Source organism: Gavia stellata, chromosome 6, assembly GCF_030936135.1.
Source record: "Gavia stellata isolate bGavSte3 chromosome 6, bGavSte3.hap2, whole genome shotgun sequence".
Taxonomy (NCBI): Eukaryota; Metazoa; Chordata; class Aves; order Gaviiformes; family Gaviidae; genus Gavia; species Gavia stellata.
In genome coordinates, this window is record NC_082599.1 from 50,945,319 (window position 1) to 50,960,783 (window position 15,465).

The 15,465-nt window shown below is 37.0% G+C and overlaps 1 protein-coding gene across 3 annotated transcripts in view; it reads right to left on the bottom strand.

Moving 5' to 3' along the window:
- Positions 1-891: 891 nt before the first annotated feature.
- UBP1 (upstream binding protein 1) overlaps positions 892-15,465 on the bottom strand; it is a 41,436-nt gene continuing 26,862 nt past the window's right edge. For 2 of the 3 annotated variants that reach the window (XM_059819129.1, XM_059819127.1), the window contains 8 exons: positions 11,572-11,675; positions 10,694-10,748; positions 10,419-10,512; positions 7,264-7,354; positions 6,482-6,591; positions 4,932-5,074; positions 4,313-4,364; positions 892-2,763 (listed from right to left, as the gene is read on the bottom strand). In XM_059819129.1, the coding sequence (XP_059675112.1) occupies positions 2,726-2,763; positions 4,313-4,364; positions 4,932-5,074; positions 6,482-6,591; positions 7,264-7,354; positions 10,419-10,512; positions 10,694-10,748; positions 11,572-11,675 (687 nt within the window). In that variant the 3' untranslated portion in view covers positions 892-2,725. The remainder of the gene's footprint in view (positions 2,764-4,312; positions 4,365-4,931; positions 5,075-6,481; positions 6,592-7,263; positions 7,355-10,418; positions 10,513-10,693; positions 10,749-11,571; positions 11,676-15,465) is intronic. The other variant, XM_059819128.1, reaches the window with a different exon arrangement.

Genomic DNA, 15,465 nt, shown 5'->3' on the forward strand with positions numbered 1-15,465 from the left:
TAAATAAATAAACTTTTTTATATTAAGCAACTTAATTATCTGAGATAGACAGACTAGTCAACAGTTCAGAAAGCTTTTTTGTGTAAGATTGATTGTGTGTGTGTATGTTTTAAGAGTTCAGGGCCTGTGTGTTTACTGAAAATTGATTAATAGAAATACTGGCTTAAAAAGCAGTTGGAGAAGCTACTACTGGATAGTACTGCAATTTCCCAAAAATATTTTAAGCTACCTTTTTAAAAGGAGTGTGAACATTAAGAGACTTTTATGGACAGCAGTGTCTGTGTTGTGTTCCTGCTTCACACATTCACAGACGATGGGGACAGTAAATTAAGATCTCAACTTGAGTGCAGTACATGGATTTCTTTACTGCTACCAAATAAGCCAATCAGGGCTTGTTTTGCGCAGTGGTGGAGGAGTGTTGTTACAGTTGTACTTAGAGTTCCATTAAGATACTGCTGTAATGGAGAGTTTTAAGCAAATTTTATTCTCAACTATACCAGGAAAGTCAGTGGTACCAGTATGTCAAGATGTGTGTTGCCTTTTGTTGGCTCATTTTTTTCTAAGAACATAATCAACCTTGTAAGTCTACTGCATTAAAGATGTACAAAACCCAACAGAACCTTCTCTGATATAGGACACTTAAATAAACAATCAGCTGATGTCAAATTTGAATTTGTTTCAATTATTTCAAATTTAACTAAGCAAGTTTTCTATTAGAAGCAGGAGATCTATGTGCGTGTGTTAGGTGAAGGATAAACTACAGAGCTAGTTGGCTTCCGTTATTTTAACGGTAGGTCTTGCAGTTAATACAAATCTTAACAACAGACATATCTCTAATGGAGGGGGGGGCACGGGGGAAGCAAACAAAAAGAAAGCACATTTACAAAATTATTGAAAAACATTTATTATACTTACTTAAATTGAAATGTGTACATCTTATTAAAAAACAAAAACGATTTGCTGGTGCCATAATTTAATTCCAATTTCAAGTGAGCTGGACAAACTACTGTACAACTTTCAATATTCTTTAAAATTAGATATTTGGATACTTTCCAATCAAGGATTTTTCCACTTTTATAAGACATTTGGATTTGAATACGGTGTGAGCTGAAAAGACACAAGTGTCAGTTCAAGAAAATACTAGGACCAAACAATACCCAAAGATGAACAACTTAAAGCAGAAATATTTAAGTACACTAAATTTTCCTTTCAGTGCAGAAAAAATAAAAATAGGAAAGAAACTCTAGCTTTGATGAATTTAAATTTTCAAAATGCTACAGCTTTAAGAAGCTTTTCTGCTAAGCACTTGAGCCAGTTATTAAAGAGGGAATGAAAAAGATCAAAGTTGCTTTTTTACATGCTGCTGTAGTTGCTTACATTGAACACTGCAGCACAAAAAGCAAACTATTCCCAAGCTTTTAAGCCAGAGATCAAGGTGGAGCTTTTCAAAGGCACAAAATGACAGCTGTGAAACTGTCACTTAATACCTTCTGAAATATTCCCCTCTAAGTACCTGACCAGGTGAAACTTAATGTTAACATAGGAAATGCTGCGCCATGTCTTTACAAGAAATATCCAAAATACTGAAAAAGCACATTGCCTGTTTCAAAGAAAAGTAAATATTTGGTCATGTGGAAGAGGCACTGTAACAGCTGTACAGTAGGGATCAGAGGGAGAAGAAAGGGCAACAGAAAAGGTAGGTAAGATACTTGTCCATAATAGCAACTACAGCAAGGCATTTACCTGCTGGTAAGGAGACTAAAATGGTGTATATTTAGTGTTTCTCAAGCAATTTATTTGATGTTGCTGAAAGCTATGACAGCCCCCTGGTGCCAGCAGCTCATCTTCCCTCATGAGCATAATTCCATTAAGTAAGTCATAAAAATCCACCCCTCGCTGCTAGTATTTTTAAACCCACAATTTTACAAGCAAAGAGTTAAACTGCAGCAGTACTCCGCAGAGAACCTAGGAAACTAAACATAAAGGATGCATAGGCAATTCTTTTCCATTAAATTTGTTAAAGCAAAACACAATTACTCTGTACCCCATAGGATTTATATTAATCCCTCCAATAAGGTACTATTGATAATGCAGTTTGCTGCATGCATATATTGCATCTGTCTAGGGCTTCTTAAAAGCCCTGTTCTGGCATTTACACTTCTTACATACACTCTTATACACAATTTACACGGGAAGCTGTTTTGACAGCTTTACTCTCAAAGACCCAACAGCCTGATTACTATCAGCTGAACTACTCATCTCCACACAGATTAATATGTGCTCTGCTAACGTCAAAAAATAAAACCAGCATAAGGTACAAGCAAGTAATAGACAAACTGGCACAGAAAGGTAAATGCCCCCAAATGAGTTTACATTCATCTCCAACTGGATACAGAGAAGAGAAAAGCAACAGTGCTTTGCTTCTAGAAACTGTATCTACTGGCCATAACTTGCCTTATTTCAGTAAAGGGCAAGCACCTTTGCTTACATTGTCTTCCATGCCTGTACGAAGCTGTCATGGCATTACACCTCTCATGAGGACATTTGGCTACGGCAGTGATAAGAAAGTTCACCTATCAAACAGCTCATTAGAAAGGTCATTTTGTGTTTTCAATATGAAACATCTTATACAGTGAAGTTAGATCCTAAGGTTTTGGATGATCTTCATAATCTTTAGGCAGGACTTCCTTCTGCGTTGGAGTATCAGTCTAGCAACTGTGTGACATCACTTCAAAATTATATGGAAGCCTTCACCATTTTCAGCTGAAAAAGAAAAAAGTGCCAGTCTTTGATAAATAGAACCATAAATATACTATCAATCAAAGCAGGGACTTGGCTTTTACTGTGTAAAAGTGGCTCATTACTACTACAAAATATTAAACTTGAAATGTTAAATACCAGTAGCCTGCTATTCAGACTAAACACTTGACTAACTTTTTAAAATCTCTTTGCTGTGCAGCTACTTCTGAACTCTTCCTACTATGCATTACACCCACCTCATTTGACAGTGACAGTTAATATCATAGAAGGAAGTTAAATTCTGCAAGACCCGTGTAAATCCTTAGTGGATGTTTTTAATCATCTGTTTTGTGATGCTCAGCTTTACAGTAGAAAGCCAAATGGGAACACTGTTAAAAAACCCAAACCCCTGGGGATTTTATGCTTAGAAGCTAGCAGTACCACTGAAAGGCTTAACAACTGAGACAAACAGGTCTCTAACATAATCACTAACCACGTGAATAGATTTTGTACTACACAGAACAATTCATTTCAAGTTAGGATACTAATAAAGTGAAGCAGACTTTAAAAATACAGCTCATCTACAGCAAAAACATAGCTTTAAAAATTTCCTACTTGTGCTGAACAAAAATGTTACGATTAACAATTTGTAATTGGATTTTCAAAGTTGGGACAGTTTCTGTAGGTAAAATTTGCATGGAGTCAAACTTGTCCACTGATGATAGCAATTTCCTGGCACCTCTTACCAGAAACAAACTGGACTCCAAGAAAGTGTGGGATTCATCTGAAATGTCCAGTGTCTAAAAGGGGGGACTCAACACATACTGAGGAAATGTGAACAACAATGGTCATGGACTAAGGTTGGCTGCGTCCCTGCTCAAGGGCCTGCGTACAGTGAAAATTATTCCACCCATTTGACGGCATGGGAGGGGAGGAGTTTGTTCTCTGCATGTTCCCCTTCAAGTCTGCTAGTTGATGCCAAACAGCAGCCTTACACCAGTGAGTCTTTGTTAGGCAGCGGAAACGCACTGTAGCTTTCCCAGCTAAATGGCCACATCCTGTCTACAGCAACAACCTACTGAAGATGATAATTTACTAGCAATGAAAGAACAGAATTTTATACTTGGTTCTGCCAACTATCAGGACTCGGTTAACATTTGGCTTCTGAACTTCAGAGGTACCACTGCCAGGATTTTTATTTTTTTTAATTATTTGAAACTCCACCATTCTCAACAATTATTAACAGCAAGTGCTGTTCAGTGATGGTTGACTGAATTTTAAATGAGGTTTGTTACTGAGTGCTGCACTGGTTCTGAACTGAAAGCTTGGAGAAAAGACTGAGGTGCTACGCAGAGGCTGAAAGGTCTGGTGAAGAGAGAAGGAACTCACGGATATCTTCTGCCACTACTGTATGCAGATTTTTTTAATTTTTTTTTTTTTTGCAAGTCAGCCTTCACTAGATCTGCCGTTACTCTTCGCTTGGGGAAGTTTTACTAGAATATACTCTCCTTTAAAGAAGGCTCCTTGGTAGAATGAACAATTATGGTTTAGACTGTCAGAAAAGACACTGTACCTTTTATTGTGGTGAATAAGAAACAACTCTCATCTTGAAAGTTTTGAACCATCTACAAAGGAAAAAAAAAGTTTTGAAACCCTCCTGAGTATGACCAATGCAATAAATAAATACATCAGATATTAAACCTTTTAAAAGCAATTGCATATTTTTGGTTTTATTCAGCAAGTGACAAGCATATACCAAATTAAATTAAAAAATATTACTGTCAACATACTGCTTGTTAATCATGTGACAACCACTTGGGAGTCTATTACTGTTGGCCGTGTGTTTGGAACTCTAAATACGTGTAGCAGATGCTTGAATAAGCTGAGTTCAACAGGTAAATGCTCCCTGCCTTTGGGCATGTTCAAAATAAATACATACTAAGTAATTACTGCACCATCTCAGAACTATATATACCAGTTGCTCTTCTCATAATTTGAATTTATTCAGGTAGAGGAAGAGTGACATTTAAAGGAGCCTTCTGCTCATTTAATGTAAAGGAAAAAATACTCTAAATGTCAAATACTAGGTTGCATTATCAAACAGAAAAAACAGTAATAAAGAAGCAAGTGTAAGAAAATCCCCCATTCTATTTTATAAATAAAATTTGTCAAGAAAATAAAATTTCCATTACCTGATCACTAACAAGAATGTGGATACCTGTGGGACCCTGTCTGTAAACCTGGTTGATCTGATGCAAAGGGATATTAAATGCCAAGGCAAGCTTGCGTGTGACTTCAGAGGCTGCCATTTCTTCTAAGTAGATTGCATGATAAACTACAAGGAAAAAGAATTATTTACATACACATGGTACTGACTGATAACAAGTAACTATGTAAAAAAAAAAAAAATTTGAATATGTTTATACCCTGGCTTTAAAAAATTTGAAAAGCTAAACACCTTTACTTTACTCTCCCCCTGTTCTCACTATGAAGCATGAACTGCCATGACTGTTCTTTCAAGGTAAAGTCATAAGCACACCTCTCTGACAAGGGGGAGGCTTCTGTCTATCTGCTCTGATACTGAAAGCAACTTCCACATTTTTTCCTGTGTCCTGCACAAAAAGGCACAGTCATGTCAAACAGACTTAAATGGATCTTTAGGGAGTCACCTAAAGATGACTTTCAAAGTACTTTTGGACCATCTCAAAAGAAGCAGGTAATATGTCTGACTTACTTATACTACTACACTGTTGCTTTCAATAGGGACGTAGATTATTTTTGGTAAAGAAAGCCTTTTTCAACTGTCCGAATAAATTTCCTACAGATCATCTCAGAGCTGAAGGGTGGCGGGGGGGAAATACAACACTGTAAACAGAACAGTAAGACAAAGTATCTGTTCAGTTTGATGCTGTATTTATGGCTCTACAACTTTATTTAATAGTGCTAGAAGCCCTTGGCAGCTCCATGTTTGCACATTCTTCTGTCCCAAACCAAAGACTGAAGATACCCAGAGGGAAAACAGGTATTTGACAGAGACAGTATCCTATGTACAGATCCTCCTCCACCTCAATTCTTGCATGGAAAAAACACAACTACTATTACAGCAGCAGCCTATAAAGATTTCAGTTGGTTGGGGAGAAAAGTCTCTTCACTCAAAGCCAAGAGCAAGAAAAGAATAATTTCAAATAGCTCTCCATTCTCCTAATTGTAAGATTGACATGAATTTACAAATAAGTTCCCATCTGTGTTGAAACAACAGCTATCTATCAGGAAAATAATACTAAAATCATAAGCCCATACACTGCTTGGCTGTTTTTCCTTGTCCAAGCCCTGCCAGTTTTAGTTCAGTTGCACAGAAAATGACAGCAAAACCTAACAGAAAACGGGAAAGAATTGAAGCATTTTATTTGCACGTAGCTTTTACATGCACCTACATTTATCTGGTTAATACCTTGTCTGTAACAACATACTAATTTGAGAGCGTCTTAATTAATTACCATGTAACTTAACTACAGTTAGTTTTATCAATGGACTGCAAAAAATCAATGCTTTAACCTTGAGAGGTTTTAAGGTTCTGTTCATCCCGTGCAGTGTTAAAACAGCAATGTCGTGAATACAACGTTCTACAATTTCTCTGTACACCAGAAATTCAGCCTCTTCACTATTTTCCCTTCCCATTTATCCTTTTTTAGACTTTTTAAGACACAGAAATGGTACCCTAAGAGACCGCTATGCACCATACCATATATTGCACCGTTGCTGCTATCACCATTGCCTGCATCTTGTCTTTCCAGTTGTATGCTCCTTAATGGCTCCTGACAGACATAGATTGTTAAACGGGGCCTAACAGACCTGTAATTCAAAGACACCACACATCAGAGAAAAGGTTACTTGCCCTGGAAATACAGAAACTGATACGCCACAAATGTAGATTTGTTATGCTAATAGTACATTTGAAATGTTTTCTTTCACTGACTAAAAGAAATAAAAATAATATAATGGTAAGTGGTCTCTCAGGTGCTACTGCATTTAAACAAAATTGCAATCAATTCTGAGTTCATCAAGATGCTACTTGTTGGAATCCTGGAACATTACTACTGAGTAACAACGACAATTCTTATAAAGGTCAATGGTAACAAGTACCCGTTTCAGTCAGAATCAGGTACATCAGTCGGGATGCTGTCTGTGTTAGCACTCAACACTTGGAACCTCAAAGAGCCTTCTTAGCTCCCCTAAATGAGAAGTTTTGTGTCTTGGCAACAAATCCGTCTGTTTCCAAGGAATGAGCAGTGCCCAACGACACTGGTACCAGTCTTACAGCCTACCTTTGACCTAGTCAGTGCCTGCATCTCATCTGGGCTCTGCCCTGAAGGTGTACACAGGAGGCTCTTTTTAAACAGACTGCTCACACAGGCAGCGAGGCCCATCCTGACACTGACTTCCCAGATCTCCCAATTCTACGGACAAGGGATTCTAGTAAATGACAGAACAAAACACACTCAACCTCACAATTTAACACACTACCTGGATTTCAGTGCATTATATAGCCGAATTCCATCGGCTGGACCACAGATTTGTACCAGATCTTCTCTTGTCAGCTTTAATAAATCAGCACCTGGAGAAACACGTAAGGATTTTATGAAGATTATTTTACAACATCTATACTTTTAAAAATCAATTGTAAGTTAATTTAAACAAAGAATAACAAACTCCACCATTACAAAAATGGAATCCTGCAAGCACAAACAAGCAAGTAAAATTTAGAATAGGCACTAGCTAACACTACGGAAAACCGACCAATTTTCCAAAGGTGGTTAGTTTCACTTGATGGTGTTCACATCTTTGAAGAAATACAAAGTCTGCAAGGCACACAATTTCTGTAGAGACAGATGACTGTTCTATATCCAGACAATAGCTTAAATGACTCAAAGTTTTAACTAATACCCAGGTTAGTGTATTTTAAACACATGCAAAATACAGAGCAAAGATATTTGATGGTTTCTCACTCAGTGGATCATCCCAGGCATTCAACTAATACATCATAACCTCTCCGCACTTAAGTTATTACAATGCACTCATTTATAAAAGATAGTGCTAAAGACTGGCATAACTAAATCAGAGTGGTCAAATCAGTACATCAGCAGCCCGTGGGGTGAATCCAGGTTGTGGGATACTTCCACCCAAAAGCAGTTGGGGTTTTTTTGTTTTTCTTTTTTTTAATTATCCTGGGAATAAGTAATCTGTGAAAACAACTGGTTCCCAGAACATTTACTTTAGAAAGTGGAGCTTCAATAAAAGATCCTAAGCGGATCTAAACACAAAATGGAAGGAGCATACTTCTGAGAAGCAGCATGGGTGTCACTGTAATAGATGAGTGGGAAGACAGGAAAATAAGAAGATAGTCTTTATGGATGAGAATATTCCACAGACGATCTAGGAATGCACAGGTAAAAGCTAGCAAAAATAATTTGTCATCATACACCTTAAGTGCTATAAGAAAAAAACCCAACACACCTGAAGAAGAATAATTAAAAGCTACATTACACCTCTTGCTTCAAAGAAAAATCTATCAGCTAGCTAGTATTTGACTTCCATAAACATACGAAGATAATAATGAAAGAGAAAAACCGCATTAAAAGTTTTCCAAGGGTCTTTGTTGGAAATTTGGTACTAAAGTTGACTGAGAAAGCTTAGCAATCACAATACAAGAAGCACAGATCAAAAACTAACCAGCAGCAGAAGAATAAACAGTCAATTTCCAACACTGCAAGGGCTGACTATAAAATATGGTGCTTTTCCATTAGGTCCATGGTATTTAAAATAAAAGCACCATCTCACTGATTAATTAAGTAGCCTTAACTAAGGAGTCTTAGTGTGTCAGTCTTGATGAGCTGGTAGATGCCGTTGGTTCCAAGGCAGCTTGCGACAGTACTGCCCGCGGACATACAAGAACAGGTTGCTTTGCTAGAGGGTGCACTGAGCCACACGGAGGAGGGAAATCCAGGACAGCACGAATTTAGTGCTGAGACCACTAGGAGTGTCAAGTGGTTCTTACACATTTTATATGGTTTGGGGGGGGGGGGGGTTCCTCAAAAAAATCATGTTCTTATGTGCCAAAAGCTGCAGTTTTTCCAGAGGCCTCTCTACCATCTCCAGGTCTGGTCAATTTTTATTTGGAGAAGTCATACTGCCTGTGCATCGTCAACCCCTGGGGTCTCAAAATTTTACTTCTTTTTATTATACTACTATATTATTACTATTAGTAGTAGTTTACAAAATTTTAGTTATTGCTGCCCATATTGATGTCACCGGAACTATACATAATTTTTATCAAAACCATGTTTCCATATGGTTTGCTGAGGAAGGTACTGCAAAATACTGGCTCATTCATTAGTGAGATTGCAGAACTTCCTTTGTCAGGGTTGGATGACACCTTCACAGCTTGAACTTCAGAAAGGCTAAATCATAGAATCATAGAATCATTTAGGTTGGAAAAGACCTTTAAGATCATCAAGCCCAACCGTTAACCTAACACTGACAAGTCCACCACTAAACCATGTCCTTAAGTGCCTCATCCACACGTCTTTTAAATACCTCCAGGGATGGTGACAGGGATGTGAGCTTATTTCTCAGAACCTGTATATCCTAACAGAAAACAGTATGAATTTTAGGCAGAAAACATTAGGCAGCAGCAAACAGAATTAATTAGCTACAGAAAAGACAAAACTTCAAGTCATACAGATTTCAAGAATGCCACGTTAAAGAATCTGTACTTTCGGTCTTGACTGAACATGGTCTTGACCAGGGAAGATGCCTGGTACAAACGGAATTCTGGCAGAAGCATGAGCTAAGCTAAGAGGCAGAGAGCAGGAGTTATGCATCAGATCCTCCCCATCATGTGTCACCAAAGAAAACTGAGAAGGAATTTTACTCATGGTGTGTACTGTGTCATTCCACTCTTTGCACAATTACATGGAGGATTAAAGAAGCAAACAGCAAAACATAGCCCCAGATAATGCATCTATTGCCATTTCTTGCTTCCATACATATAGTGGAAACTACACTGACACACATTTAAGGAAGTGCAATCAGACATTCTGCTGAGATGAAAAAAGACAAATACATGTAGGTAAAGGTATTATCCTGTTGCACGGCACTGAAGCAGAGTTTGAAACAAAAAAGAATTTGCCATTTCTGTGAATAAGACAACTACTCACAGCTTCAGAGTTTGGAAGGATGAAAGCTTCATATACTACAATTAGATCTAACTCCTAAGAAAAGATCTAACACGAGGCAGATGTTACCAATTTCTTGTACTTTCTATGAGATCATTGCATACTGGCTGCCATTAGGAAAACAGCATAGCAAAACAGACAGCCTGCTGGTCTGACTCGCCAAATTAATTCATTTTTCTCAAAGGACTCATCAAGGTTAGAATGATTTTGTGAACTATCATCAGGGAAGAAGAACCTAGCTTCACTTCTGGGTGTTAGGGTGAATTTGTGCAAAACACAACTAGATAAAAAATGCCTTTCAATAGAAATTGAACATTTAATAAGTAAATTAGTAAATTACAATAAATATTGATGCCATTTTGGTTTTAGAGAATTATTTTCCCACACAAAACTTGCTCACTAACGCAAAGAAAGACTCTAAATAAAAAAGTAAACTATAGATACCTGAGAAATTTGAAAAAAGCCTTGTATAGGTAGAGAACCTATGCTTGAGCAACCATTGCTGAGTTTCCTGGATTGTGGCTGAAGGATGAAGCTGCTGTAAGAAACAAGATTGGATATGATAATTTTTGTACTAAAAAAACCCCAAAACCATTAAAAAACCTCCCTCAGTTAAACACTTCCTCAGTACCTATTAATATCAAGGTATGTATAAATCAAATGTTCTGACACAAATATACAAATATAGCCATGATCAATACCAGAAAGCAAACACTCACATCTCCAGACCCTTGAGAGGTTCCATCTCCTTGATGATTTGGGGAAGAAGAATTGCTACAGACAGGAAAAAAAAAAAGTATTACTAGGATTTTATTAAGCAAAATATTTAAGCATTGCTGAAAAATAACTTGAAAGTCCCAAAACAATAAATATCCCTGTTGAAAGACAAACGCTGCACAGAGTGAAATGTAAGTTAAACTCAGGATAAAGATCATCACACTTCAACATGCAAGTCATCTGGTTCCTATTCTGTGTATTCTTTTATCAACTGGAGAAGCAGCTTAACCAACACTCACGGGAGGTTATACGGCCACTTACCTGTCTTAAAGGGTGACTGAGGAAGAGGTAGTAAAATACAAGGCAGACAAAACAGACAACACCTCTGTAAATGATTTCTTGATCACCCAAGTTTAATTACAGTAGTTTAATTAATGCCTCAATACAAAATGTTTTTACCAATACAATTTCTGTTGAAAAGCTTGTAAAGATTATTGCTGTGGTTTTTTCTTGCAAATTATATTAACTGTGTATGAGGGGAGCAAAGACTGTTCTTACTGAAAAAAGCTAAATAGTTTCCATAGACAAGGACTAAATTAGAATAGTTAAAAGGTAAAGTATTTGCTATTTGGCAAAGGACAAGAAGAAAAGTTTCCAACAATGTATAGTGAGAAAGAAAAATGCTGAAGCGGAAGTAATTATGTTATAATTGAATCACATGATTCAAGTGTCAAACTCTAAAATAAATATACAGGTCAAAGCAATCTCTCATTCCCCAGTGGAACTAGAAAACAGTTGCAAACTCCTGGATTTACTCAGAACACTCTTTTGAATAAGCCTGATTTTAAAATGTTACCTTTACTTCGGAAAAGAAACCTACCTGTCTGGGACACTGTAGGTATTATGTTGAGCAGAGGTAAAAGTTGGAGCAGGAGTAGGACTGTTGTTTACAAATGTTGTAGGAGTATCAGGCCATGGCGAGCACTGAAGATAAAGAATTAAAACTGAAGTTTCTCTTGACAATACATTTTCTACTCTGATGCACAGTTCTGTCATTTAAAGCCAGGGGCTTTTCCGCAGAGAATTTTGATTTGTAATTCCAAATAAAGATTCCCTCCATCCCACATATTACATGCAGATACTCCAAGTAAAAACCAGTTTTCTTTTATCTTGTTCTTTCAAGAAGACTCCTATTTATACTGTCTTCTGTTAACAAAGTGAAGGTATTAGTGGTGGAACTGATAGAGGACCTGTACAGATTACTCAGTTTAAAACAAACCAACCAACCCCAAGCCATCTACTGAAAAAACTTTCATCTTAAAAGGGATGACGGGGCTGTTTAAACTGCAGGTATCGTGACCTACCAACAGGTGTTCAGCAATAGTAAAACTATGAAGCTAGATTTCACCTTGTGGATAAATTTAATGTATCTGCCCTGACAGCAATTAAATATAAATGGAATTTTCAGTAGAATTTTTGTGAATTGAAAATTTTTATTAATTGACTGCAGGACTAAAATGATGCTTACATGTACTACTTTCTCTAAACTGCTTAGTAAACTGGAATTTTTATACACAGATTTAAGTCTTCACAACTATATGATGAGCCAGCTGTCCAATTTAGTCAGTCTTTTTTGGATATTTTTTTAAACCATCATGATAAAAGCCCTTCAAATAAGACTAGCTTTTAGTGTTTCCAATAATATTGCAAATCCAGTATTTTAAAGAAAAATAAAAACCAGATTTTGGTATGTTCAAAGACAAACAGACAGGATTAAAACAAGCAAGTTGCCCAAGATAAAGTAAGCTAAGACCACGCCTGTTAAAACAACAAAGATTTCTGATATACTTATGCACCAGCTAAATATCCTGTAAGAAAATTTCCAGAGTTATATCATAGCCTTGTGAGGGCAGGAGGAGGAGAGAGAGGAATAAGTATGACCTAATATTAATGGAAACATGTTTCAACAATTTTGTGTTGAAAGACCCTTTCGCTATCTGGGGGAAACAGTAAATGAGTGCAATACCAGCTGCAATCTTCTGTAGAATGGTTAACAACATTTCTGTACCGGACTCCAGTCTCCACTTGTCGGAGTAAGATTGCAAGTTCCCCAGCACGGCTCATACAATTTAAAAAAATTAGTCTTGCATACCAATAGCTTAAAAATCAGGAAATTATTCATCTATCTGATTCAAATCAGTATTTTTGCTAGCCACCGCGTACACACTGCCTTTGATTACGTAGTCAAAGCCACCCTTTAGACTACAAACAGTGCCATTCACACAAAGCACGCTTTTCTATGTCTAGTGTTACCCACTTTTCCTCCTATTTTGTATACTCCCATCTGTTGTTTCTCTTAAGCTCATTTTCATGTTAATCTCAAAGATGTTATATTACAACAGGTAGTTAAAATAGGCCTTCATTCCCTAATCATATGGTCCAAAGCCATAATTTTAAAATAAAAGCTCAACATAATGCTAACTTTGTTCTTCTGAAATATTTTGAAAGCGTAATTATTTTTTTTTCATTTTCTGACATTCTCTCCCTAAATTTTAGTGCAAGATATTTATCTGGACACACAGATGCAAGCTGTACAGCCTTAGCCACTATTCCATTACAAGATTCTGTTCAGCATATATTTAAATTGAGGGGCAGGGAAAATGCACTGGTGTCAGAGAACAGCTTTTGAGCCATTCCCAAGGTATGTGCTGCAGTTCCTGTTTCTGTCCTTCAAACCCAGCTGAAGTTGTTCACAACAAAACTCTGAGTTTAAACGCAGGAAGAAGCACATTTGAAATATTTAGAAAAAGAAAATTCCAACCCAAAGCAAGGAGCCTTTCTCCTCCTATAAACACATTTTCCTACCTTGTCTCCTCTTCCAGCAAAAACATTACTGACTATCCACTGAGACTGAATCAGTTGGTTTAAAAAAAAAGAAGTAGTAGTAGTAATTACAATACTACTGCAACATGCCTAATGGCTCGGTTCTCCTTTCTTCTGACTTGCAGGTTGAGGGACAAATGAGTATTTGAGCACTGAGGTACTTAATTCTGAAAGGTTCAAGGAACAGTAGCGTAAAAAAAAAGGCAACAGCATATATTCTTCAAGCACCTTCTAGCAATTAACCCCAGCTGCTCATGCTTTCAGAATCACTCACATGCACAACTGTCCCACACTTCAGGTGGGACATCTGGTTCAGAAAAAACCATCAGGTTCAGAAACAGGATTAGACAAATTCCTGGGCATCAAATCCATTAATACTAAAAAGCCTAAGCAGGGATGTTTTCTAACATCCTGCATGACGATTCTGGACACTGCGGCATTTCAAGGGGAATGGATCACAGAAAGTGGGAAGGCTCCCCAGCTGCAGCCTTTCTTGAACCAGCATCTGCAATTGCCACTGCTAGGGACAGAGCACTGGCCTCTACAAACTTGTGGTCTGATCAATCAGGGTATTTCTTAAATTCTTAAGCCCAAAACTGAGTCAGCAAAGGACATTCAGCAAGCTAATGATACTAATACAGAAGTCACTGGCCATTGGACATAAACGTAAAAAGAAAAATGTCACTGTCACAAGGAAGGACCCAACTCTGAAAAAAGCCATCACAGAGCAGAAAAATGATTGGCATTATATCTTTACCTGTAATGAACAGTGAATATATACTGGTTAATTTTCAAAGAAGTTGTTTTTGAGGTCTCAAGACTAACTGCTCTCCATTACAAGTACACTGATACAATACTACTGCTGCAACTGTACTCTGGAAATTATGCCTTTATTTCCAAACACTGATTAATTCTTGAAAAGGAGAAAATTATTTTGGTTCCAGTTCTTCAACATTCTTCTGTATAGGACATGAATGAAGTTATAAAGTGTTGACCAATGGTTTTACTGAGTTAAAAAGGAAGATAGAAAATCTTTCTAAGTTTGACTTTTCAGACTCAGGATATGTAGCATTTAAACTCAGAACGTTCCTAACGTCTGAAGAATTGCAAAAACTCAAGCTATTCTAAGCCACTGTTCAATGTCATTTCCCTTCTGACTTCCAAACTACATGAATCTGCCCTAATTCATGCTTTACAAGAGAATAAAACTGAACTTTGGCAACGGACTCCATACTATATTCAAATACCAAATCAACACAAAACCAAAAAGTCTGTTCTCCAAATTAGACTTATTATACTTGAGCACACAGCATCATCTTTGGAGAGCAGGTCAGCAATTTTATTATACACAGGACAGAGCTTTTTCAAGAAACCTGTGAAATACAGGGTTCTTGCCCCAAACAACTGCAGCTGTTGTTGACAAAAGCAAAAAAACTTCTGCTCATACAGGCTTAATTACTCTGAATGCAGAAGTGAAGAACTTATTCCCAAAATGTGAAGTCACCCATATTACATATCCTGTACGCTACTGATACTGCTATCTGAAGTACAGATAGATGTAAGGAGAAACAAACTAAAGAAATACTATATGCTTATGTTACTAAATTAGTTTTTGCTCCAGCTCCACTTTCTGACTCTCATAGCCTTTAGAAGGTTTTTTACTCTAAATTTAAGTCACTTACAGAGAATATTTAACTTCTGCACCAATCTTTCACATCCAAAACTTAATGTTCCAATTTATTTCAAGGTCTATACCTGGAAGTCTTCTAACTTCCATGTGCCCTATAATCAGCTCTATCTGCAAAAAAATGACCATTTGACTAAGTTTAATGAAAGCTTTAATGAAACTTTATATATTCTAGCTTGTGACATATAATATATACCAATATAA